The following is a 25,350-nucleotide window of genomic DNA, read 5'->3' as shown; positions in this document are numbered from 1 at the left end:
CTCCACGGAGAGCCTATTTAAAAGGGAATGACTCTGTGTTTTCTTCCTGAGTGTGCAAAACAGATTGGCCTGCATCACACAACATTTTGCAAATGTGAAGACAAATTTTGACTGAATGAAAGCATTTACAAGTAAGCATGGAATTAGTGCTCACTACTATTCCAAAAGCAAGTAGCTGTCTTAACTGAAGAACAGCTTGATGATCAAATCTAGCAGGGAGACCTAAGAGCTCCTCTGTGTTACTCTACTGGCATCCAGGTGCAGCAGGCAGAGGAAAGGAAGCAAGAGGTCTCACCTCTGCTCAGAAAACTGAGCCAGGCTTCTCTGCAGCCCATCTGCCCCAATGATTTTTTTGTCAGGGTTGGTGGTGGCTTTCAGCACTAGGATTTGGATGTGCCCAGCAGGAGAGTCCTCTTGCCTCCTGTGAAACAAACTGTGTGGTATGCTTGAATCTAAACCCTTGTGGGATGGAGCTTGGATCTGTTGAGCTGCTGGTCTTAGCTTCCATTTCAATTAATATTGTGAAATAATACTAATCCATGCAAGTATTATTGATAGATTGTATTTCCCTGTGCTTTCAGAAGTAGAGAAGGACATCAGAAGTGTCTGGAGAACAAAACCACACAAAAATCAGTCATCTGGAGATGGTTTAAGACCTGTTTGAAGCTCAGCTGCACACACTAGGGACAGGAGCTGGTGAAGCCATACAGCCCTTCAATTTTCTTTGAGTAGTTTGCCTTCATTCTGACCTCTGTGACAGATGGAATACAGAATTGAGAGGTTCTGAGCCGATGATTCTCCTAGCTGGTACCAAGCAAAATATCAGTTGTTAAAATAATTAAAAGAATCACACAGGAGTTATTAAAAATTTAATGCACTTTTAATTTTGAATTAATAGTATTTTTATTCTTTGGTAAGAGGTATTTACAATACTCTGCCAAAGCAGTGCAAAGCCACAGTGTGTTGAGCCTACGTAGGGCTATGATTTGAGAGTACAAATTCAGTGCAGAGGTAGCTGAGGCTGTAGTTACTCTACCCAGCCCCACCTCCTGGACTGAGCTACAGGCACCTGTGTCTTTCAGCTGCTCCTCACATATCCCAGGAGCCTGGCACAGGGCAGTCCAGCTTCTTCACAGCCAGGAAGCTGCTTTAGAGCCCAGGCTTGAAGAGAAAGGCAGCCAGCAGAAGGCAGTTTAAAGATACTGTAGATCATCAATGCTGATTCATTGATGCACTCTTTCAAGTTAGGTCTGCCAGGCTGCTCCCTGCTCTTTTATGTGAGGAACTTCATACTCACAGCAATTCAAATTTTACTGCTGCCATGAAAAAAAAAAGGCTTTCATAACAATTTAACTGTTACTAGGTATGTTAGTAGTTGTGAGGTCTATTTTTCAATCTCAAAGCAAGAGTCAAGAATACTACAGAACATGTTTCTGGAGATACTCAAGTATTCTTCATGCTACTTTCCGAGCCTAGCTGAACAAAAAATAACCCAGCCCAAAATCTGTTGGTCCCCATGGCAGTATCTCATGCAGATACACTGCATTTTTCTTTCTGTCCTTGCTCACATCTGGTCAACAATAAGATCTAATTACATGGATTACAGTAGCAGACTTAGTAAGCCCTGTACATGTGCTAAGCTAAAAGTAATTACCCTGCTGTTTCTTAGGGAAGTTATTCCCCTTTCTTTTTCCAGAGTTGCTCTTTCTCTACTTTGTCAACAAATTGCAGAATATCTTTAGCAAGAAGTTCAGGTTCCTCAAAAGCTGCGAAGTGGCCACCTTGAGGCATGAAGTGGAAGGAGACGATGTTGGTGTATTTCTTCCTGGCCCAAGCCTGGGGTATGTGCAGGATTTCATTAGGGAAGGCAGCAATGCCAGTGGGTACCTGTACTGTGAGCCTGAGAGAGGAGAGAGAATCACTGTAATCTTCCAAACACTTACATCTGCAACAAATCCAAAGTCCCAAGGAAATGTTTCTGAACAGTTGGGTACACTCTTGTTAGGCATTAAAAATTTGACTTCCAGATCCTAAAACTGCAGATATCACTCTGATTCCTGAGGAAAAAAAAAACTCTTTTTTTTTTTTTTTTTTTTTTGTTTTGCATACAGTGATATTAAGGCAATTTTGCAGATGATCCAGGGCATGAGGCTCAGAAGCCCCTAGGAGATGGTGGGCAGCAAATTTCCTCTTGTTGCACACAGGGCTCAAATTGATGGGCAAGCACACAATTTGATAAGAGCTGGAGAGAGATTTAGAGAGAAGATAACCACTCAAATATGCTAAGCCTGGCAGGACAACTGGAGGGTAGGCAGGAGAATAATTACTTCATAGGGGGAGAGAAGAGAGGAATACTAATAATCTACACTAGTTCAGAAGCAACATTTCTATATGTGAGACTATACCTTGTAAAATAGCTCTTGCTTTTAACTGGCACAAATGCACACTACGAAATATTCTTCACATTAGGAAGTGTAAGGAAGCAACTGGATTTGAGGGGTGTGAATGATCTGTGCTTGTTTTAAGAGCCACATTTTCTAGGTTTGAATATCCCATACACATAAGCTGCATTGTCAGAAGTTTAAAATATAGATACAAAAAGTGTTGGGCACGTAGCCACTGGAAGGCTGAGGTCAGAACTTTACACAGGACTCTGAGACTCTGTCCTCTAGGCACTTAGAAGCTCACACAGCTCATCTCATGATCTCATGCAGGCAGAACCAGAGCAAGATACTGCCCACAGCATAGCCACAACGGCTTCAGGAACTGAGTCAGCTTCTTGGGAGCATCATTTTACAGCTAAATAAATACCATGGCACTAAGCTGTAGCTGCAATTACCTCGGGGCAGGTTTAAGCTTTCACTCATACTCAGGCTGACACAAGTACATGCAACCAAGCTGCTGTCTGAAGAGTCTGAGCAGCAGCAGGCACACTTCCAAAGGAAGCAACTTTTTGCAGAAACAGGCAAAGTGTGTCCAGAAAAGTACTAAAACTACAACCAACTCAACTAAACAAAACTGACTGGGTGACTCAGTCACAGACTGATACAGTAACTGAAATAAAATCGGGAAGTACATGGATACACCATGAATGGGAGGCCCTCAAGCAGTGCCTCTAGTCAGATCTCCTCACTGATGGCTCAGGATTCCTACCTAAGCACCGTGTTTTCCAAGCACAGCACAGTACATCAACTACCTGGTCTGTCTTGCAGAAGAATACTGTGAGAGAGCAGTGTTTTTCCTCAGCATTCAGGAATCTATAAGGCATGTGACTATAAAATTAAGATCAGAGCAAAATATTTAAAGAGAAGAAGCCACACTTACTTGTCATGTTTCTGTGCGCCTATCCCCTTCTGCAGGTTTTCTTTGTAGAAACGCATGGAGGAGATAATGCAGCCTGACACCCAGTAGATCATGATATTGGTGAGCAGATCATCCAGGCTGAACTTCCTGAAGAGGCAAGCCCAAGAGATTGTTTAATTAGAACTGAAAACTGATTTGCATCATTTTAGCAGGGACTTGACTTTGGTTTGGTTGTAAGGGAAAAAAATAATTACAGGAAATAAATAGTGGTTAAGAGTGGAGAGGTGAAGTTATTCCTCCCCCTCTGTCTGCCAGTGACCAATTAAGGATGCTAAAGGCTTTCAGACACAAACTGGGAAGTCACATTTTAACTCCTACACAGAAGGCAGATTCCAACAAGCACCTTATGCTCCAGAATGGCTGTCTCTCCTGTCCAAAGACTGGGAGGGTGGGAGCAGAACAGCACATGCAACAGCTTGTGCCATTTATTAATGATAATCTGAAATGCTACTGTGAGCCCTCAACAGAGCCCTCACACACCAACATGTGCTGTAAACAGTGCATGTTTCATATAAAATTATTAGCTGTATGCAGGGCAAACATTCCATGCAAATCTGCTGCAGCTGGGCCTTTCCATGGCATGCCCCCTCTCTCCATTCCTGCCAGGTAGTTCTCAAAGGGGATTTCAGCTCTGATTTCTGCTGCACACTAAACAATGCAAATGGCAGGTAGATAAAGCTGTAACAATCAATCCAAAGCCAATTCACAGAGAGTTAATTGTTAGTATTACAATAAATCGTGAGTTGCCAGCATCTTAATGTGGGTTAAAATTTTGGATTTTGACTCCTAATGAGATTCTTCCCCATGAATCAGTTTTTAATATCCAGGAGTTGCAGGGTGTATTTCTATTCTAGGAGATGGAAGTGGGAAGGGAATCCATCAGCCTTCATGGCCTGTTTGCCCCTCTGTGTGCTGGAGTGCAGCCCTACACCAACTGTGGTCACTAAAGGCTCCCTGAGGTGTGAGGTTACCACTTCAGACAAACCTCTTCAGCTGTGACTCTGGGCTTAGTCACCTCATCCAAAATGGCAGGAGAGAAAGGGCTTACCTCTCTAATCCTCCGTCCTCTAGATTCTGGAATTCCATATCAGTCCATGAAGAAAACTTCTCCAAGATGTATGCAGCCAGTCCCACAGGAGAGTCATTCAAACCACAACCTGTAAAGGAGGAGGAAAATTTAACTGTAACTGATATCTAACTACAGAACTCAGAGTGTTAGAGAAGCTGCCTGTTATAATATAGGGGATGTAACTTTACAAAGCTGTTCCATCAGCTGCTTTCTTAAATAAATACAACAGTACATTGAGTTGGAGCCATTTCATGCCAAATCATAAACTGGAAGTATCTGCAAACAAGCAGACTCTATATTAGCTCACACTGAACATTTTTTGAACTGATGTAACAGTATTGGATTTCTGCTGGCTTTTCTTTTTTTCTGGTAAGCTAATAAGATTAAGCTTTATGTGCCAAGGAGGGTTTGCTTCCATTAATCTGGAAGTTGTCATGTATTAAACAGCATTACAGAGCCAAACCCCACATGCCTACACATGACCAGGAGGATTTGCAGCATTATCTAACAGCAAAAACATTTTAAGGATTATTAGAAAGTCATTAAGGAACAGCAAGGCTCTGCTAAATGGTCCATCTTCTGAATTAGCAATAGCAAACTGCCTTCATGTAGAACAAGCCTTCATAAAGAGTTTATCGTTTGCTTTTCTTGGACAGAAAGAACACACCTGCACTTGGAACTTTGATCACACATCCTAGTGCTGTGAAATACAGGGACTGTAAACTGTCCCAGCTTCTCAGTAAAACATGAGAAAAAGCTATTCCCAAGGAACAGCAACGTATTTGAAGTTCCATCCATGCAACCCAGCCCTCCAGGAAGGTGCCTAACACTGCAGCTGGCACAATTTCATCAGTAATTGCTATTTAAACATGACAGTGGGGTTTCAATTATTAAGCAACTAGTATTGATAACTGAAATTGCAAGTGTTTGAAAAAGTTCTGTTGAGCACTTTACTGATGTGCTGGACATAACAAGCAATAGCCTGTTCTCATCTACTCATTGTGAGTAGAGTGCATCTGTTTACATAGAGAAAAACTGACACTGGTCCTCAGAGCACTTGGAACGCAGCCATTTCTGTCAGAAATTTCTTCAGAGTGTTTTTCTCCTTTCAGGAACCTGCCACTACTCTGCTTCTCTCTTCTTTGTCCTTTGGAGAACTGCAGAAATGCTCCAGTCTCCAAAGCATGAACTGGCTGCTGGTTCCCAGTCTGCTCTGACAGCTGACACATGACTGGTAAGGACAATAATCAGCCAGAATTCTGATTGAGAAGGAGCATGGCTTAGGCATCTTTCAGATATCAGCTTCCCTCTCTTTCCTAAAGCACAGAAGACTGGCAATTTTTAGAAACAAAAACTTGACAGAAGCAAAATTATTTTAAATCCATACAATTATCCTTTTGCCTACACATTTTAAGAACATACCTGCCTCTGTAGGTAAGCTTATGGAAAACCATTAAGAAATATTTCCCTTAGCTATATTTTTAATAAAATCCATCAGCGAATTGCTGCTGCACCAAACTAAAATGTAGTCAGTACTCTTGACTCAGTTGTCCAATTCAGTCACAAAAGATGTTTTTAAAATAGAAACATTTAATACTCAGATACTTAAAGCAGTTAAACCATCTGAGTGTCTAGCTCATGTAGAAAGAACATCATAGCTACAATTTTTTTCCTTGAAAGTCTGCAAGTGATTCAGAACAATGAGTGAAAGTGGAATTTGATTTTACTTTTCAGGTATTACTTATTGCTATAATAAATAAGCTACTATTGTGTGCTGAGACAGCTAAAAGCTTCTTGTAGTTTACATTACTTGAATATGATCTATTCTTGGAGAAGAAATTATCTTGTGCTCTCAGCAGAGCTGCATTTGAAATGGAATTACAGTCCCCAGTGATAGCAGAAGTGGAAAAATATTAAACTATCTATTTTATTTATGAAAACTGGAAAATGAGGTCAGTGGCACTTGGAGCATGCTCAGTTTGGATGTGCAGATACACTGCAAAAAAAAAAAAAAAAAACAACTATTTTCTGCATATTTTAAGCAGTACATTTTGTTTCTATGAAAGTACAACTAAAGTGAAGAGACTTAGGTATCCTGAACTCCAAAAAGGTTATTTTTTAGGGTTGTTTTTTGTTTGTTTGTTTTACCAACAGTATCCGGTTTTGTAGTCTGTATGTGAGCGTAGCCAAACTCAGACAAGATCTTGTAAAGCCATTTCTTCAAGAAGGGGAACATCCTCCTGACATCTTCATCCTGGAATCCAAAGAGCCCTGGGAAGTACCGGCCCAGCAGGACAGAGAGCAGGTGAGAGAGTCCCAGCTTCGAAACTAAGACCATGTTTAAATGGAGACCTTTCACATGGCTAAAGACAAAAAAACCCCACAAGTTAACATGAACTTAACAAAAGCTCAAAGTTGTTGTATTTAGAATCACAGAATATCCTGAGTTGGAAGGGACCCACAAGGATCATCAAAGTCCAACTCCTGGCCCTTCACAGGACAGCCCCAAAAATCACACCATGTGCCTGAGAGCGTTGCCCAAACGCTTCTTGAACTCTGCCAGGCTTGGTGCTGTGACCTGTAACATTTAAAATGTTATTAACAGAAATGGACATACTTGAATTCCAGGCTGTTAATTACATCATTACCTCAGCTGCCCTTTGTAGTGCAGCTTTTCACACAAAAATGAAAAGTCAACATGAAAAGGGACAACTGTCAGTAATCAGCACACATTCCAGGGCACTAAGCCAAAAATCCTCCTTTTTTTTCCTTTACTTGTCCCACTCCAGGCCTCAGCGAGGCCACTACAAAACTACTGCACAACTGTTTGAAAGAAAAAACATTTAATAAAAACTAAGGTATGTAATTTTAGGACTTTGTTTAACACTGAGCACCAAAGAGAGAACCTACACTGCGAGTACTTGGGCAGGAACTCCCAAGTGCACAGGAAATAACTATTCACAGAGTAAACAGCTGCACCAAGGGGGTACTCACCTGGGAGCTATCTGGGCCAGGTTGGTGCAGATGAGCCATCCACAGTCACCACCCTGGGTGTAGAACTCATTGAATCCCAGTCTGAGCATCAGTTCATAAAATACAGAAGCAGCACTCACAGAATTGAAGTCTGCATTAAAAGAACACTTTTGTTGCATTAATTCCACCCACACTTCTGACCCTGCAGCACTGATTCTCCACATCAAGGCAACGTTCAAGTTCCTCAAAGGCTACGAGTCCCTTTCTCCATGCCTGACTGTATGCAAGCCCTTGCTCAGCATCCAAGCACAAAGAGCAAGCAGAAACCATGAGGAGGACAAACTCCAGCCTTTGTTGCAGACCTCTCCACTGCTCTGAATGCTGACCACAGAAATCATAACCAAGGAAGCAGAGAAAAACAAACCCAACCTTCTCCACATCTGCACATGCAATTAAATAGTAAACTAAGTATCACTTTAAACACTACCTTGCCTCAATTTGCTGCAGTTTGTGATTGTATAACTCAGAGCATAAGCTGAGCAAGCAGGTATTTGGCTACAATCTGCTATGTGAATACATGAACTGCTTTGTTTCAACTCTTCCTTCTCACCTACCTGTACAATGCTGTCGAATATGGATGCAAAACACCAAAAAGGAACAGTAATAAATTAAATTTACCCTGCCTGCTCACTCACAGACAATTCATGGACACAATTATAACTCTTGAGTTGTCACTTCATTGCTTTTTATGGTCCTTTTAAATTATCTACACACTGCTCCAGAAACTAGCCAGTGATGTCACCCGAAGTCATCCCCTTATCTCCGTTGTCCCACTCGACACACAGGGTCTCTGTTTCCTCACTGGGAAAACAAAAAGTGTGTAACAGGAGTTGCTGTTCTGCTAACAGAGGCTGCCTCACTGTGAGATTGGGCTTGTGAGGGTTCAGTTTCTTCTCCTGTGTCATACCTTTTTTGTGGGGTGCTTCTGAGAAACCATAACCAGGGATAGATGGGCAAATAACTTCAAAAATGTGCTCATCACCGAGCCCGTGACTTGCAGGATCCGTCAGGAGAGGGATAATTTTGTAAAACTCGTAGAATGAGCCAGGCCAACCATGAACCATTAATAGTGGCTTTGCAGCCTTGCCTTCAGGCAAATGAGGAGGCTTTACATGAACAAAATGGATATCAATGCCTGTAAAAATAAAATCATTAATTAGCATGCCCAAATTTACCATGACACTGAAACTAATCACAGAACAGATTACGAATAAAGATTTTTTCCAGTCCTTTTTTTTGGTGAGCGTGCAAACACACTGCACCTCTCTGGATACGTTTATCTAAGGACCTTAAAGTACTTCATAATGGGCAATTAAGCATCACAGCAGCCAAATTAGGTTGGCTATTTCTGTTTTAAAATAAATTGGCAAATTAAGACATAGAAGTGAAGCAATCTACCAATGGTAACACAGTGACTCACACAGCTTAAAGGCAGAGACAATTACATCATTTAGCCCAAGTACCCTTAAATTTTACCCAAATGTTGCTACATGGCAAAGGATAGGCTTCAGTCAGCCAGAGATTTTTCTTCCTGAAAGGCCTACAACTGCAGTTTGAAGGCACCAAGAGATAGGGAATCCATCACGATATCCAGCTGTTTGTTTGGGGGCATGAATCACTTTCCTCATTTTGTGCATGCCTTACTTTTCATTTGAACATGTCTGGTTTCTGTCCCCAGCCACTGACTCTAAATGCTGCATGAAAGGAATTTTAAAAGCCTTCACTAAATATTCTCTGTCTGTGGAAGCCTCCTGTAATCAGGTCACACATCTTAACTGCTGATAAACCAATCATGCCAAATTGAGGATTTTATGCCTTGCTAAAGGAGTGTTAAAGTGTTCATTTTTGTAGTTGTTTCCTACCATTTGTTAAAAGCTTTCAGTATCTCTTTAAGTGAGTAAACCAAAACAGAAACCTATGTTCTAGTACCAGTCTCCTGCTTGTTTAGTGAAAGGTAAAATCTGCAATGTGGTTTCCATTTTGACTCTTTCCAGCAGGAAAGCTTCACAGAGCATTGCACTGCCTGCTTCAGGTGAGCTGCTCTTCCTCAACCTAACTCAGGGATTTATTTTCCAGGAAACAGGAATTTGTTCCCATCAGAGTCTGAATGCCTCATTTCTTGATGTATTTAAGCATGTTTTACTCACATCAACTCCACTTCACCAGCAATGCCACCGTCTTTCACTTACTTGAGATTTCCCCATCCTTGACACTTCTCTGCATTCTCTGAAAGGCTTTCAAGTGATGACAGAAAGCAGGAATCTGATACACAGCATGTTTGACCTTGTCTTTTCATATCTCCTCTCTGTAATCTTTCCCAACTCAGAAATTTCCCTTCCCATTCCTATACATAGTGCATTGTCCTTAGCTGCTTCTCCCTTTCTTGTCTCAGATCGTGCTTTTTTCTTCTTTTTTAAGGGAAGACTTTCTGGTTTTATCTTTTCAGCACTAACCATCATTTAAATAAGTGCTTTAAGCTCTAACCACTATGTAACACCATTTATTGTCCCAAATCCATTTAAAATACTATGGCAAAGTGCACCTTTTGAAATAACACACAATCATGGGTGCAAGTAAAAACAGAACAAAATATCCTGTTAAGGTTAAATTTTGCCATCATGTGAGACAATTGCCTGCTGTGCTCTAGACCTACAACTGGACCCAAGCACCGCCCTAAATCAGGTATTTTAAAAAGCCCAGTCTGACCAAGTTCCAGCACCAGCAGACCTTGGCTGAATGAACTGTTTGGAAAGAATGAATGAAGAGAAACGATTCCCTCACACCTGGCAGCACATCAACCCCAGGGCAGAGGCATTGTGCACTCCTAGGCCTGGGGATGCCTCAAGAGGTGCAGCAGAGCACACCTGCCCTGCCAGGCAGGGCCAGCCTGGCCAGCTGAGGAGGGCTGCCAGGCTGATGGCTTCACCGTGACAGCGGCAGCTGGGCAGCTCCACGGAGCATGAGGAGACATCTGTGGGAATTTTTGCATGACTGCATGCAAGGCAGGGAACATGTGTACATCTTAAGATCCACTTCTGCTTCCAAACACTCGTGCTTGGCTCCTGTTAACACCAGCTGACAGCCTGCTCATGCACAGGGAATTCCATTTGTCATTCCTTGTCCTAAAGGCTTCAGTTACAACCAAGGAGTTCCCTGCTCCTTCAGCAGTGATGCCAACGATCCAGCCAGGGAGGGAAGGCCCTGTGACACAACCAGAGCCTTGTTCCTACCAAGTTCCTTTGCAGACAAATTTATCTATTGCTGGTTATATTTTAAGGGGAAAAGCAGCACACCTTGAATCTTTGTTTTGAATTGTGGGTACTTGTTGAGGACTTCAACTTGTTTCTTCCAATTGAACTGGTTTTTCCAGTAGGACACAACCTTCCTGAGATGCACCGAGTTAGTTCCATAATGGAAGCAACTGTTCTCCAGTGGCTCAGTGAATCGAGCCTGGTCAAGTCTCCTGAATAAATCCTACAGAGAAAGAGAGAGAAGAGACATTAAAAACACTTGTGTCTGCTGTCTTGGGTTGTGTGTGGTTTCTAGTTATTCCCACGGGGAACGAGAACAATAGAAATAACATCTCTAATTAGACCCCGGTGCCTTTTGCTGATGCTCCGTCAGCTGTTCCCTTTCTTTTCCTCCTGCAGGTGGCTTCCTTCCTCTTCCACTCACAGTTGTTCCCAGCCTTTGTTCTGCCGGGCTGCCTAATCTGTCTGCCAGGCTGAGAACCACAGAGGGCAAGATGTCCTGCTGGCGCTGCTGTGGATTCAAGGGGTAAGTCTTGCTGCCTTTCCAGGGTACTTCCCTCACAGTCAATGCATGGATCTGGCCCAAACCTTTTCCTTTCTTTCCCAAACCCAGAGGTGGGAGATCTTCACCAGGAAACATTAAGAAGGATTTTGCATAGACAGAAAGTTGGTGAAACCAGACTGAAATTGAAATTTGCCAGTCTGGAATAACAATGACAGTCACCTTCCCACTGCACTTCAGGGCTATAGGGGATGCTGGTGACACTGCAAGATCACTCCAAAGTCCCTCCGCAGGGAAGGACTGAGTTAAGAGCCCCTTCCTACTGCAAACAGAACCACAGAGTAGCTGAAAGGTAGGTCTGGAAATCTAATCCGGCTCAATCATTTTTAAGTTAGAAATTATCCATCTTAGTGCCTGCAGTGTAAGGGGAAAACAAAATGGAGACCAATGTCCCTTGATATTACTAAGAAGGGTAAGCAAAGTGTTAAAAAACCCAGGCTTTGCTGAGAAATTAGGAATCTATTATAAATTAATAATATGAGCAATCCCATGAGTATTGTTTGAACCATGACTCCACAAAGATCTATGAAATCGTTCAATCCCTGGCTTAAACACACACAATCAAAATCTTTCTATCCAACAAATTCTGCAACGTATGTGTTTACTGTAATTACCACAGTAATTTAGTGTTGACCAAAGTAGACTATTAATTACAGAAGAATCAGCATCCAACACAGCTGCAAACATAAAGCAGTCAAGAAAATGAGGTATTTGTAATTGCTTCTGAAAGAAAGGGGGGGAAAAAAGACATTGTTCTTATTCTGGTCTACACAAACTGAGGAAAATGCACAAACAGAAAAACAGAGTTGAGTAATCTGTAATATGATTTTTATGTTTATTAGGCTTTGCAAAGTAGATTTATTTACCAGCAATCATGCAAGAACTAGCTGAGAACAAAATTATACAGGGACATCTGCCTATTCATACCTATTTTCTGAAGGAATGAAAAATCCCTTCCCCCAACACCTGGACATCACTGGCACTTTGTTGGTTCAATTTAAAAATTACTTCCAAACACGTTCTGCATCTGTTTGGCCATTTCTTCCTTCCCTCCCCCCAGCCCAGAGATTTGCTTACACTCAGCTCTTCCTCTGCAGTCTCCACCTTAAAAGGCCGAATACTTGAGTCTTCTTTAGTCTCAGGCTTTTGTCCTCTGCCCCACCACCCATCTTTGAAGGGCAGTGTCTCGTCATTCTTCTTGGAAAATAAGAAGTAGATGAGGAGTGTCCCCAGGACCAGGAACACCTCGAGCAGCATAATGCCTGCAAGAGAAGAACGGAACTCTGGTGAGCTCAGTCAGCCCAGAGAGACACAGTCTTTGTGAAGACTTTTTGCTTTTCAGACAGGATTCCAGCTACAGGATGTTCTGGCACTCACGTGATAGCGATATTTCTGTGAAATTTCTGAACTAGAATGTTTCAACTTATCCAAATGAGGAAGAATTGTTTTAAATAAAAGACACATGATAAAAACAGAGCTCAAAGTAAGTTAAAGAGACAATGTGGCAAATAAATAGTCATCATAATGTAAATATAACATAATAATTACAATTATAAAATTCACATTTAATGCTTTCTCTTCATCTGAACTTCTAGATTCCCCACAAATCCCAGTGCAGAGCATCTCTTCAGCAAAGCTTACAAGTCTACTGCTGTAGATTCAGAGGGAAAGAAAAGCAAGACAGAATATATATACAGAATAAAAAATGAACAGCGTGAGGGCAGCCACCTTGTACCTCCCAGTCAGCCAGGAAGTGGAGCAGGGATATATTTGCACAACCCTTGAACAGCAGTGTAAAGGGCAGTCAGACCTTCCCTTTCCTTCTGCCTGTGAATTGCTTTAAAGAGAAAACAAAAGCCCATGCTCTAAAATGTGATCACATTGCCAAATGACAAAATTCTGTCAAGGTGCAGAGCAACCTGATTTCACAGCCCATCTGCATAACCCAGCTGCAGGGCTGCTGTGCTTCAGTCAAACAGAACACCTCAATAACAACAAAAAACAAAAAACAAAACAAAAACAAAACAAAACAAACAAAAAAAACCACAAAAAAAACAACCACAAAAAAACCCACAAAAAAAAAAAAAAAAAAAAAAAAAAAAAAAAAAAACAAGAAAAAAAAAGAAAGAAAACCATATTGAATATATTTGGGCTGTTTCGTGCTGCAAGTAGAAAAAACACTTACACTTGTCTTTAATAATTAATATTTTCAAGCATGCCTTTAAGTGTAAGAAATGTTAGTAAGGTGGTTTGGGGAACAGTACTGTCATAATTTTAATGCATAATTTTAAAGAATGTAATGCTTCAAACACTCATTTGCTGGGGAATTACTAAGACATCAAGTATTTCAAAACTTCTGTAGGGCAAGGATTGTTTATGACCCAGAACATCTTCATTCTCTCTAGAGCCAGAAGGTTTTGTTGGTTTTGCTGCTGTAGAGTAATTTGATGCTCTGGAATGGCTCAAAGAGTCATCAGAATGCACCAAATTTACTCCTGGATCAAACCAGGAATTTTAGCACAAGTTAACGGGAATTCACAGGATTAGAGCAGGAATGAAACTGAATGGAATTGTTTAAGTGCCTTTATGTGACAGGACAGGTTTTAGTCAACTTCTTGAGTTTGATTTTCTAATGGCTGACAATAAATAAATAAACACATAAGATAAGCACCCATAAAACATCTGTGCAGATTGAACATTTGTCCAGGCACTGTGCAGATTGAACAAGCTAAAAGAAAAAAAAGGAAAAAAAAATTCTATTTTTTACACATGCAAGTGCTACAGCCTTGAAAGTGCCTGAAGAGGTTGGAGCTATTGGGAATGATAGGCAGTGGAAAAACTTGATTTGTTTATTTGTTTCACTGGTGTTTCCATAATTTCTGCCACTTGTTTTTCTTCACAATGTTATCTGGAGCACGAGACAACATTCTTTTCCCACCTTTACAACACCCAAGCCATAATTCACCCCAGAACTAAAAAGTTTATCCAATTTCAGCTTGCCTCAGCACACAAACCAATGCAGTTTAGGAGCATCCTGAGCACAATTAAATTTTACTGTGCAAAGCACAACTGGTGGGGCTTCTAGAAATCTCAGAGCATTTACATAGAAATGATACCTACCACAGCATTTTATAACATTTCTACTCCTAAGCCTTCATGGAGAAAAACAGCAGCTTCCCCTAAATCACACCACAACTTGGGCCATGTCTGGACTAGAAAGGGTCACCACCGTAACTGTGTAAACACCACACAGAAAAATCCCAACTCTTGGCCAAGTCTGATCTGTTTACAGAGCCCCCCAGCAAACAGAAGTGCTGCTGTCAGCGCCAGCCCCGTTGTTCAGGCTGGGCCACCTCCAAAACCAGAGCTCTCTTTGCGTGGCTCCTGCTGCATCAGCACCACGGCCCCTGCCAGCACAGAGACAGGGGCACAGCACCCAACACGGAGCTGCTCTGCCCAGAACTGAACCTCGGCCAGAAACCCTCATGTCCTCATGTGCACACCCAGAGCTACAGAACCTTTTCTGCTCCCCACCATCTCCTCTCAAGGATGCTTCAGAAAGCAGAATTTTTACATCACAAGTCCTGGGGAGGGGTTGAGTGCAAATGTGTATATTTTGCATTCACCCTGGACTGAGTGTGGAAAGAACTCGCTGTGTGAACAGACACACCTTTTTGCAGTGAATTCCAAACAGATTTGAGGATGAGCTTGTTTACAATCCAGTAGTAAGTGCCAAAACTAGCTTCAGGTCTTACAAGAATCCTGATTTCCACTGCAGTTGGGGTTAGTGACAAACTGATTTGCATGAGATGTCATCCTGACTTGGAAGAAGCCACCTTTGATATTGGTTGGGCTATTTTTTGCTAACAGAGAGACTCTCTGTATTCAGGGTCTCCCAGTTCCCTTGAAAGTGCCTATAAAATTCCTGATGATAATGGACACGGGCTCCAGAGCTCCAAGTGTGTCACATTTTTCTGTGAGTGCCTGGGAAGGGAAGGACCAAGTGCATCAGCAGTATTGTAACTCGCACCAGCTCACCCAAGGGGATTGTTTTGTGAGGGATGAGCTGCTGGGATGCAGCATGTTCCTACCAGCAGCTCCAGCCTGGGCCCAGAGGAGGCCACTCAGAGCAGTGATTTCCCAAGTTCACTATTCAAGCTGCTTCTCTGGAACTCTAGTGTGTTGTTTGAGCAGCACAAAGCAGCCTCAGTTGTAACACATCTGCACCTGAATTTCCTCCACTAATCACCGCTGGGATCTGTGGTGAAATGGAAGTTATCAGCTCCTTAACACTTGTTCAACACTTGTTGAATGTGGAAGGACAAACAGGTATAATAACACTTTTCTACCCTCAGTTTTCAGAGATGTCAACAACAAAATGCCGGTGGTTTTATTTTCTGAAGTCTCTTGATACAACCGCACTGGCACTTTGCCTTCATAAACGAGTGCTTCAAAGGGAATTCATGTTTTGGTTTGGCTTTTTCCTCTTTTTATGTGACAGAAGGCAAGACCTGAGAAGGTCTTGGTCCTTAGACTTTGCTGTACCCCAGGGTGGATATTGTTTACAGACAACACTTAAATATCTTAGACAGTACTTTTATCCTAAGGACTTCAAGGAGGAATGCTTTTGGTTTGCTGCTTTAAAAACATGTTTTCAAACAGAAATGTTGAAATGCAATGGCCCAGTAAACAGCCCAAAACCAAGCTCCTCTTGAAGAAGGCCAAGCACATCTCATGAAATACGGTTGCAAGAAAACCCCAAAACTTCCTTACAGCTCCCTGCTGGAGCTGTCTTACAGCTCCCTACTGGAAACATTCCTGGTTTTCAACACCTTTCTGCATTTTGATTTGTCCCCTATCTGTGCATTAACATCAGAGCTAAGGGGTCCACAGGAACAGAGCAATTATTATTTACATAAAAGCTATGTCCTGTCTCTTGCTTTGTCTTCATCAATACACAGGAAGAGATGCCCCAGGGAACAGTGCTCTTCATTTTCAGAGAGGTCATCTATGAAACAGCTTCATGGTAAAATCCCCCTCTCCTTCTACGAGCAACTATCCATCTTAGCCTTGCAGCATTAGAATCCTTCTGAAACATGTTTTTGGAGAAATAAACAACTGTGCAGACCTTCAACTTAATGCTGGAAATGCCTTCTAGCCCAAACACCACCCAGATGCAACGAATGATGCACAACACCCACAGCTTGAGGGTGCTACCAAACCCTGCCAGTGCAAAACTGCTGCTGCATGGCTGAAGCAAGAGTTGTGAGACTCTGCTGCTTTCAGAGCTAATCATGGTTTAGGGTTAATAACATTTTCTCTCTGAAAATGGTTTACCAGCACACTGCGAGGGAGCTCAGAGCACTTGGCACACTCTGAGAGATACAAGGTTTATTGATTAATAATTACCCTGCAGGAGAAATAACAGCTCAATTTAAGTGATTTTTCTGTTTATTTTTGTTCCCTTACATAAAGTCCACATCAGGCTTTACCAAAAAAAGCACCTCTCTGCTGCTGCACCTTTGTTTACACACCGGTTTGCCCAAAGAGCAGCAATTGCAGGTTACTCTTCCCAAGAGACCTGAAGGAAAAACAACCCCACTGAAGGATTTCAAAAACTCATGGCATCTGTAACAGAGTCCCTGAGCACTGCCACAGCCTAAAAGAGACTAAGACATGGCACAGCTAGAAAATAGCTTAGCAACGCAGAAATTGCTTTGCCTATAAGTGATAACATCTCCCAGGTGAGCATGAAATGATGTATTAACATTGTAGGGGAGGAGGAGAGGCAGGCATTGGATGAAATAAAGCATCCTATGCAGGAAAGCAAATCAAAGACAGGAAATACAAATCCAACAGAGTTTCTGGCTTGTCTCGATAAGAAATTTAGCATTTACATTTTTTATTGCCACAGGGAGGTGTCACACAATGCTATCTCCAAAACAGCAGGAAGAGATGATATCATCCTACTTTACTTTTTTTTTTCCCCTAGACTGTTCACAATCAGAAATTAACCAGTGCAGAAGGAACTTAATTAGAAGGCTGCAAGCAAGGAGTGAGGTCACGTCCCCAAAGTAGTGAAACCACACTCTCTCAGGCCTCCCCCAGGAGTGGGGCACACTGCTCCCAATCAGGGTTGGGGATTCCCTGCTGAGGAACACCCCACACCTATGGCACTGGGGCACTGCTCCCGCACAGCTCTTCACCTGCTTTGTCCCTTGGACAACAGGATCAAGCAACAGGGCCAGTTTAGGCTCTGGGGGTGCCCCTCTGCATCACCCAGAGCTTGCACTTACAGCACCTGTCCTTCGAGGCATGTTACTCCAGAGGAGCGGTTGAGCACCTTACACAACACATTCCCACCTCATTTTTCCTACAATTACAATCAGTTGTTAACTCTGAAAGTGCGCTGAGACCCAAGTCTAACTAAGCATAAAAGAAAAGTAGTACGGGACTAAGTTCACTGTTATCCACTTTGCCTCAGCCAGGGGCAGAATGTATGTAACCACTGGCCAGTCAAAGCTCATATCCCAATCATTATTTAAAATACTGCATACCACTTTCTTAAGAGGAAGAAACTCAGTTTACAAGAACACATATCTATGCAACATTACTTGTTCTTTCAAAGCCATGCACTTCACATTATTCCGTGCTGCTTACAAACATGATTTGTTTATCTCAATTTTCCTTATTTTGCTTCTATTATGTTTGAACAAACCCACTCTCTTTCAAGAGTCTAAAAAAAAAGCCTTTGGGCTACATAAACACAAACTTACTGAATCCAGCTTGGAATCTGTGTGATGCCCATTAATGTGATCTAATGACTGCGTGCATGATTCAGGAGAAAGGAGATGCACTCTCCATCTGCAATAATTTCTGTTTAAGACTCTGCAGACAGAAAAGCCACGAAAGGACTCCTAAATCAGCACTGTTCAGTCATGATAATTAAGGGTGGAAGAACTGTTCAAACTACCATAATAATGCATTAAGGTGAGATCATGCAAAGATTTTATCCTATTTATCCCATCCAGCCTTTATTCTATTTAATGACCCTCAAATCCCAAGAGCAGGTTTTTTACACAGGTGCAGAGAAGTGACAACAGCCTGGCATACAATGGAGGGTGAACACAGCTGAAAGCTCTCTCAAATCCCATCTGGTTAAAAGAGGGAAGGATACCATGCCAGTAACAAGTTTTTTAAACAATTCTTAGCCACTATCCAGCCAACTAAGTGACACAGTCCAAGAGAGTCCAAACAAGATCTTGAGCTTTACTTTAACATTTCATTCCTAGTGCCTGAAAAGAAATTATGAACAGCACATGGTTCTGTTTTGCCTTCCACTAGAGTTTCTAGCAATAATGAGGTTCACCTCCTCATCCTGTGCCAGCATCTGCATCTTCTGAGGAGGTGGAAATGAACCAAAAGAGTGAGATATTACAGATAAGGAAATGAGATCAAGGTAATTGTTCCTCAGGCCTTAAGGCAAATTTGGGCTCTAATTTTAGCTTCACCAAATCCTCCAGCAGTGAAGAGTAAAAGGTTACCCTCCTTCCTTGTCATGGTGATATTGCCAATGTTTTGCCTGCTCTGATCTCCAGATAAGATTTGTTTTCATCTCAAACTGCTTGGTGGTACATCACAGCATGTTCCCTTCTATTTACTGCAGGATCTTCCATTAGTCTGTCTCTTAAGATTCTTCCACAGAATCAGGGAGGGAAAGATCTTTTCAGCTAGCAGATTTACAAGCTTTTTGTATTAGCACTGTTAGAAAACTATGTTACTGAAACCTTTAATTAATAAAACATGCAGAATTTATGTATATGTGGTGCTTTAGAGGGGAAAAAAAAAGAGTGCAAGCAGTTTGAGGTAAGAACAAAGTACATGACAATCCTTCAGTTAAAAGAAGGTGTGGAGATAGAAATGATGAATATAAAGACTGCCAGAGGAATTTTCTGGCAAACTGCAAGACAGATGAGGTGCACATTGTGAATTTAAATTAGGATCACGACTAAGTAGTAAGGGCAGCATGAATGAGAATATGCTCCTTCCCCCATGATGTGAGACTCCCGATCTAACCTCCGTGATGCCAAACTCCCTCCTTTCTCTGTGATGCAAGATGACCTCCATCTTCTGTGATGCCAGACTTCCTCTTACCTCTGTCACATCAGTCTCCCTCTTACCTTTGGGATGAAACCCCATCCTCCATTAGTGAAGATTTCCTGCTTTTTTCTATGACATTGGATTATTTCTTTCCTCTGTGATGTCAGACTCTCTCCTTAATCTTTGACACCAGACTCCCTCCTTCCTACAGGATGCCACATTCCCTCTTACTTCTATGATGTCCAACTCTGTGATGTCAGACCCCTCTCTTCCTTCCTCAATGATGACACTCTCTTCTTCCTTCCTGATGCCAGACTCACTCTTACCTTTGTGCAACACTCTCTCCTTCCTCTATGATGGCAGATTCCCTCTCACCTTTATGATAACAGACTCCTTCCCTTCCTCCCTTCTTTCCCTTTTCCATCTGTGATGCCACACTCCCTCTTACCTCTGAGATGTCAAAATCCATCGTACCTCTGTGATGCCAGACTCCTTCCTCATTGATGCCAGACTCTCTCCTTCCTTCATGAGCACCTTCCTGTGTGTGAGAATTTCTCACTCTTCCCTGTGTGTGAGAATTTCTCCTTCCTCAGTGTGAGATGACCTCAATCCTCTGTGATGTCAAACTTTTCCACATTTCTTCCCTTTTCCATAATGCCACCATTCCTCCTTCCTCGATGATGTCTGACTCCCTTTGACCTCTATGAGAGACTCCTTACTTCATCTATTATTTCAGATTTCCTTCTTTTTCTAGGACACCAGACTCCCTGGCCACAAAACCTGAATACTCCAAGTATAATGCAAGAACTGTGCAAAATAATATATAAGAGAATCAATTCATTTTGCCTAGAGCTGTAAGTGTAAAGGGAGAAAAGAATATTAAATGTGACTATGGAAACAGGAAGAGATCAAAACTTGTTGTCTCTCTTTGAAGACTTCATTCCCAACAGGGAAAGGAACTTTGAATGATGCCAGAGGAGGGGAACAGATGGTAACCATCATTTTCTGTCAAATAATTGCAACACCAAAAGGATGTGCCAGAGTAAACATGTAACAAGAACAATTTTTGCTACTTTATCTCTCCCTTAATAACAATATTTAAGTTCTCTTTGCATTCATGGCCTTCATCTAGAAAAGTGCACTACCTGTACCCACTAGATGAGAGCAATTAACACTCCTTATGAAGCACCCAAGAGGGCTTGGTCCTCCAACAGAGCTTGGGTTTTGATTCATCATACAAGGGTGTTTTAACTGAGAGGAAGACTTGTCTTCTATCAGACAGCAAAGCCCACCCAGGCTGCAGATACAGAACAAACACGGAGAGCAAGAGTTGTGTGTCCTAACTACAGAATTCACAAGATGAACAAAATTCAACTGCTGGGTGCAATAAATGTGAGGAGAATTGCTTGAGACAGAAACAACAACAAATCCCAAAAGTTTGCTGAGCTCTTTCTTGTCCCATGGATTACACCTAATAATCTCCTGCAGAAATGTTTCAAAATAAAAGCTGGAGGAATGTTAAGTGACAGCTCACTTTTCAGAGAGGAAACCTAGCAAACAGCTCCTGTTCTTTAATCCAGCAGGATCCCTCCATAAACATGATCAATCATTTCTTCATTCTGGCAAATGCACTATCAGAGAGAATTTACAAAGCATGGCTACCACAATTCAATATTCTCAAAAATATTCCCAGCCCTGCCAATCAGAAAGTATTTAATCAATAACAACGTGCTTAAATAGATATAAAAACTCATAATGCTGCTTAAAAGAATCAACCATAAACCCCAGGGTATATTCAAATCACTGTCAGCCATCCTGCCATGTCTAGCATGACCAAGATTCTAACGCAAATGCCACTTTAGAAGAAGATGTTTTGTGCTATACTATTTATATAAATACCCATTTACACACACAATGATGCTTTTAATTAAAAATAATGTGTGCAGAGGAAGAATCCAGGACTTTTTCAACAGAAGTATTCAGAAGGGAAAAAAGTATTTTCAACATTAATTACAAGCAGACCAAAGCTCTTCAGAGAGAAGCAAGATGCTCTACTTTCCATGTGACTTTTCTTCAGGGACTGACACAGTAATTAGACTTCTATTTGCCACATTTGGAACTTGCACTTTAAAAAAGACTGCCCTGGTTCTGGGATTATGCATGGCATGAAGAAAATACTCTTGCAGGCTCAATGAAATAGTGCACACTCTACCACAAAGGTAAGGCTTTCCCTCTGCACATCCAGCCACAGAATTTGAATACTCCAAATATAATGCAAGAAATGTGCGTAGGAACATGTAAGATAATTGATTTACTTTGCCTAGATCTTTAAGCTGTACTTCACCTACCACCCCCAGCTCAGCTTTGCCACTTCTCCACTGACAAATTACTTGACAAACTATTACTGAAGCAACAAGAATTTCTAGGAGTATTACCATTCCAGAATTATTACCCCTAACAGTTTCATTTACCTGTTGTAATTACTCAGAACAAATTGGTCCTTCCACTAAGGAGCCTGAGCTTGTTTCACAGTGCTTACAAGATTGCATTTGATGCCTAAAAATCCTGGGTAGGTCTGAAAGCTTTGTTGAAACCCTGGATAAACAAACAGGCTGAAAGGAATGGCATTGCCCTACAGAATAACCAAATACTTAAAGTACAGTAAATCAACAGGGGAAAAAAAAGCCTTTTAAAACACCCACTAATCGAAAGCCTATTTTGGGCAATTCATACAGACAAATTGCATGTGGATTCTGACTGCACTAGTTATTACCAACCATGCTCTATTTCAAATTATTTACTTCAATGCTATGATGACACAAAATAAAATAACAAACTCTGGGAAATTAACAAGCCAGCAGAGTTTAGCAAATCACAGACAAGTTTGAACAATTTTTTTTTAATATTTTGGCTGGAAATGAATTCAGACTGGAAAAGATGTAGAACAAAGAGCCGTGAACTTGCCACTGTGCCAGGACTTTCCCCACAAAGGCTTCAGTTCTGACAAAGATCTAATCCCTGTCCTTGGACAACTTCAACTGTGGATTGATTTTCAAATCTACTTAATTGCTTTTGGGGACTATCTTCCACCAATTTTCAGTAAGCATTAGCAATCTGTGCACTCAAGCCTCAGCTTTAGCTTACTTCAAACAAAAGTAATATCCGCTTCAGGGGAGAAGCACAGCATCTCCAAAGAGTAGTGCCAATCAAAATATGAACCCTGCTTTTGTGGCTCTCTGAGAAACTCCTCTGAGACACTGGCTTATAAGACTGATTCTATCTTGTATGTTCACCTAAAATTACTAGGCAATTTCTCTTACTTTAGATAAAGCTAGGCTAGGAAAAAAAGGGAAGAGAAAGCAGCCTAATTCAATAGGATTGGAAAAGTAAGCAATGCATTTGAAAATGGTATGTTTTAACTCCTGGGCAATCAAAATCCCAACTGAATTCTGACAAACTAAACCCAGCTTGAGCAGAGTACATAATTTGCTTAGCCTTTGCAGATTGCTCAGTTATGCAACAAAATATGGGCATTAAACTTACAAGGTTTTCTTTTCATGCCTAAAATGCTTGTTCAACAAAGGGAATTATGCATAAAGTACTCAATCAAACCATCTTCAAAACTGGCAAAATTATCCATAAATAAATGACAAAATTATCCATAAATAAAGAAAACTTCTATTTCATATCCCCATTTAGAAATGAGCAAATAAACCAAACCGAAACCATTTACATGCCAATAGTTAAAGCCACTTACTTTAACTAAACAGGGAAACCTGGCCACATTCCTGAGGAACGCTAAATAAAATTGTTGTTTCCATAAGCACTGGTAAGTCCCGCTTATCAGGGACCTTACCCTGGAAAAGCACCCCTGGCTCCAGCTGTTGGGAATGCCACATACGCTCCCCTACCGGGAATGCAGATTAGGGCCTTCCTGTTCCCGAATTCAACAAAAAGTCCCCAGCGGACCCAGTGCGTTATTCACACTTGAACAATTCCCATTGTTAGGAATCCGTGGAGCAGTAGCTGAGGAGCACCGCGCGCTCTTTAAATTCCTGGCATTTACGGACCTTCGGCGCAGCGCCCGCGGGCTTGGACACACGGAATGGCTTGGAAAAGCGCTTTCCTTTATTGCATGGGAAGCCGAAGCTCCTCTCCCCGCCGGGGCACCGCTCGCATCCCGCCTGGGAACATCCCAAGCCGAGCCCGTCCCACCGCACCGCGGCCGCCCCATCCCGGCGCCGCGCCCCGCCGCTCGCTCTCACCTGCCGGGCCGGAGCGGGCACCGCGCTCCCCGAGCCTCCCGAGCCCTGCCCCCGCTCCGCAGCCCGCCGGGAGATGTAGTTGTGCCCGGGGCCGGGGACAGAGGCTCCGGAGCGGCGCAGGATCGCGCAGGTTTGTCCCCGCAACCCCCGCCCAGGTTTGTCCCCGGGGCTCCCGCAGCGTCCCGGGCTGCGAACGCCGCCTGGCAGCTGCCCTGCAGAGTTCGGGCACGGCCGGGCAGCCGCTGTGCGCTGCCACCTGCGCACTTCCAGCCCGGCTCACAGCGCTCGCTGCGCGGTAGCAGAACTCGAGAGAAACACAGACTGTGCCCAACAGAAGGAAAACGCCGAAAATGCATCTGACAGGGCTGCTTGTTCCCTGAAGCTGTGTTCTCCCAGGCCTGTCTTCCAAACTTGGGCAGAGAGATCTAAACAAGCCCCAGAAGGTCAAGTTGTAGCAACTCATCCCACCGGGAAAAACATAACAAGCAAACATTAAACTCTTCATCTCTGAGTTTTTTTTCTATTCAATCTCAGTTTTCACCTATTACTTCACTCCTAAGATCCAATCTTCTTTTTTTCATCACCTCCACACCATCTCAGCTCCTGTTTGGATTGTTGGGGTCTCAACAGACAGACCTGTGATCACAGATAACAATTCCTTTCACATCTTTCAACCTCTTCAGCCCAATCATCACAGTCTGCTCAAGCAGTCCTTTTCCGAGAGCCTTTGGTGCAGCTCTCACTCTCTTTTGTTATCAGCAGCAATAGTACCTAAATTAAAACCTAGTCTTCTTTAAAGCAACATGCCCCTAAACGGGTCTGTAAGTAAATTTTGTCTTTTTGTTGCCATTTTCTTCTTCCACACCAAATGTGCTGGCTGAGTTCTACCCCTTTTGGGGCATCTATCTTCACAAACTGCTCTGTACTATTTTTCTTGAGACACCAAAAGCATTAACAGCAGTCCATCTTTCTTCTGTAGGACTACATGGATTTCACTTACATACAAATAAGACTATGCTGAATTTCATAGTAAACATAACTTCTACAGGACGAAAGTTAAAAATGCAACTGTATGTGTGCCAGGGTCATAACCCTTTATTACAGCTACCACACAGACACCTGGCACTGTTTAACCCCAACTGGCAGCCAAGTACCACACAGCCACTCACTCAATCACTCCCCCACCAGCAGGATCGGGGTGAGAATCAGAGAAGTCAGAAAACTCATGGATAGAAATAAAGACACTTTAAGAGGTAAAGCAAAAGATGCACATGAAAGAAAATCAAAACAAGGAATTAATTCCCTGTTTCACATGGGCAGGCAGGTGTTCAGCCATCTCCTGGGAAGAGAGGCTCCATCACACATAGCAGTTACTGGGGAAATCAGTAATTCCAAACATCCCCCCTTCCTCCTTCTTTCCCCAGCTTTATCTGCTGAACACAATGCCCTGTGGTGTGGAATGTCCCTTTGGCCAGTGGGGATCAGCTGTCCTGGCTCTGTCCCCTCCCAACTCCTTGTGCACCCCCAGCCCGCTCACTGCTGGGTGGCATGAGGAGCAGAAAAGTCCTTGATGTGTGCAAGCACTGCCAAACAGTAACAAAAACATCTCTGTTATCAGCACAAATCCAAACTATAGCCCCACACCAGCCACTGTAAAGAAAATTATCCCAGCCAAAGCCAGCACAATACTCTATTTGACTATTTTAA

General features: G+C 42.4%; 1 protein-coding gene across 1 annotated transcript; it reads right to left on the bottom strand.

The window, feature by feature from the left end:
• Window positions 1–854: 854 nt before the first annotated feature.
• EPHX1 (epoxide hydrolase 1) lies at window positions 855–23,710 on the bottom strand. The gene is made up of 9 exons (XM_053974551.1): window positions 23,644–23,710; window positions 12,356–12,540; window positions 10,759–10,939; window positions 8,373–8,600; window positions 7,427–7,556; window positions 6,581–6,795; window positions 4,412–4,520; window positions 3,325–3,450; window positions 855–1,900 (listed from the first exon to the last, which is right to left on the bottom strand). The coding sequence occupies exons 2-9, from the start codon at window positions 12,533–12,535 to the stop codon at window positions 1,675–1,677; spliced, it is 1,395 nt and encodes a 464-aa protein (XP_053830526.1). The 5' UTR covers window positions 12,536–12,540; window positions 23,644–23,710; the 3' UTR covers window positions 855–1,674.
• Between the last annotated feature and the right edge of the window lie 1,640 nt (window positions 23,711–25,350).

Source organism: Vidua macroura, chromosome 3 (genome assembly GCF_024509145.1).
Source record: "Vidua macroura isolate BioBank_ID:100142 chromosome 3, ASM2450914v1, whole genome shotgun sequence".
Taxonomy (NCBI): Eukaryota; Metazoa; Chordata; class Aves; order Passeriformes; family Viduidae; genus Vidua; species Vidua macroura.
Note: the sequence above shows the minus strand (reverse complement) of the source record. Positions and strands in the feature narration are given on the sequence as shown.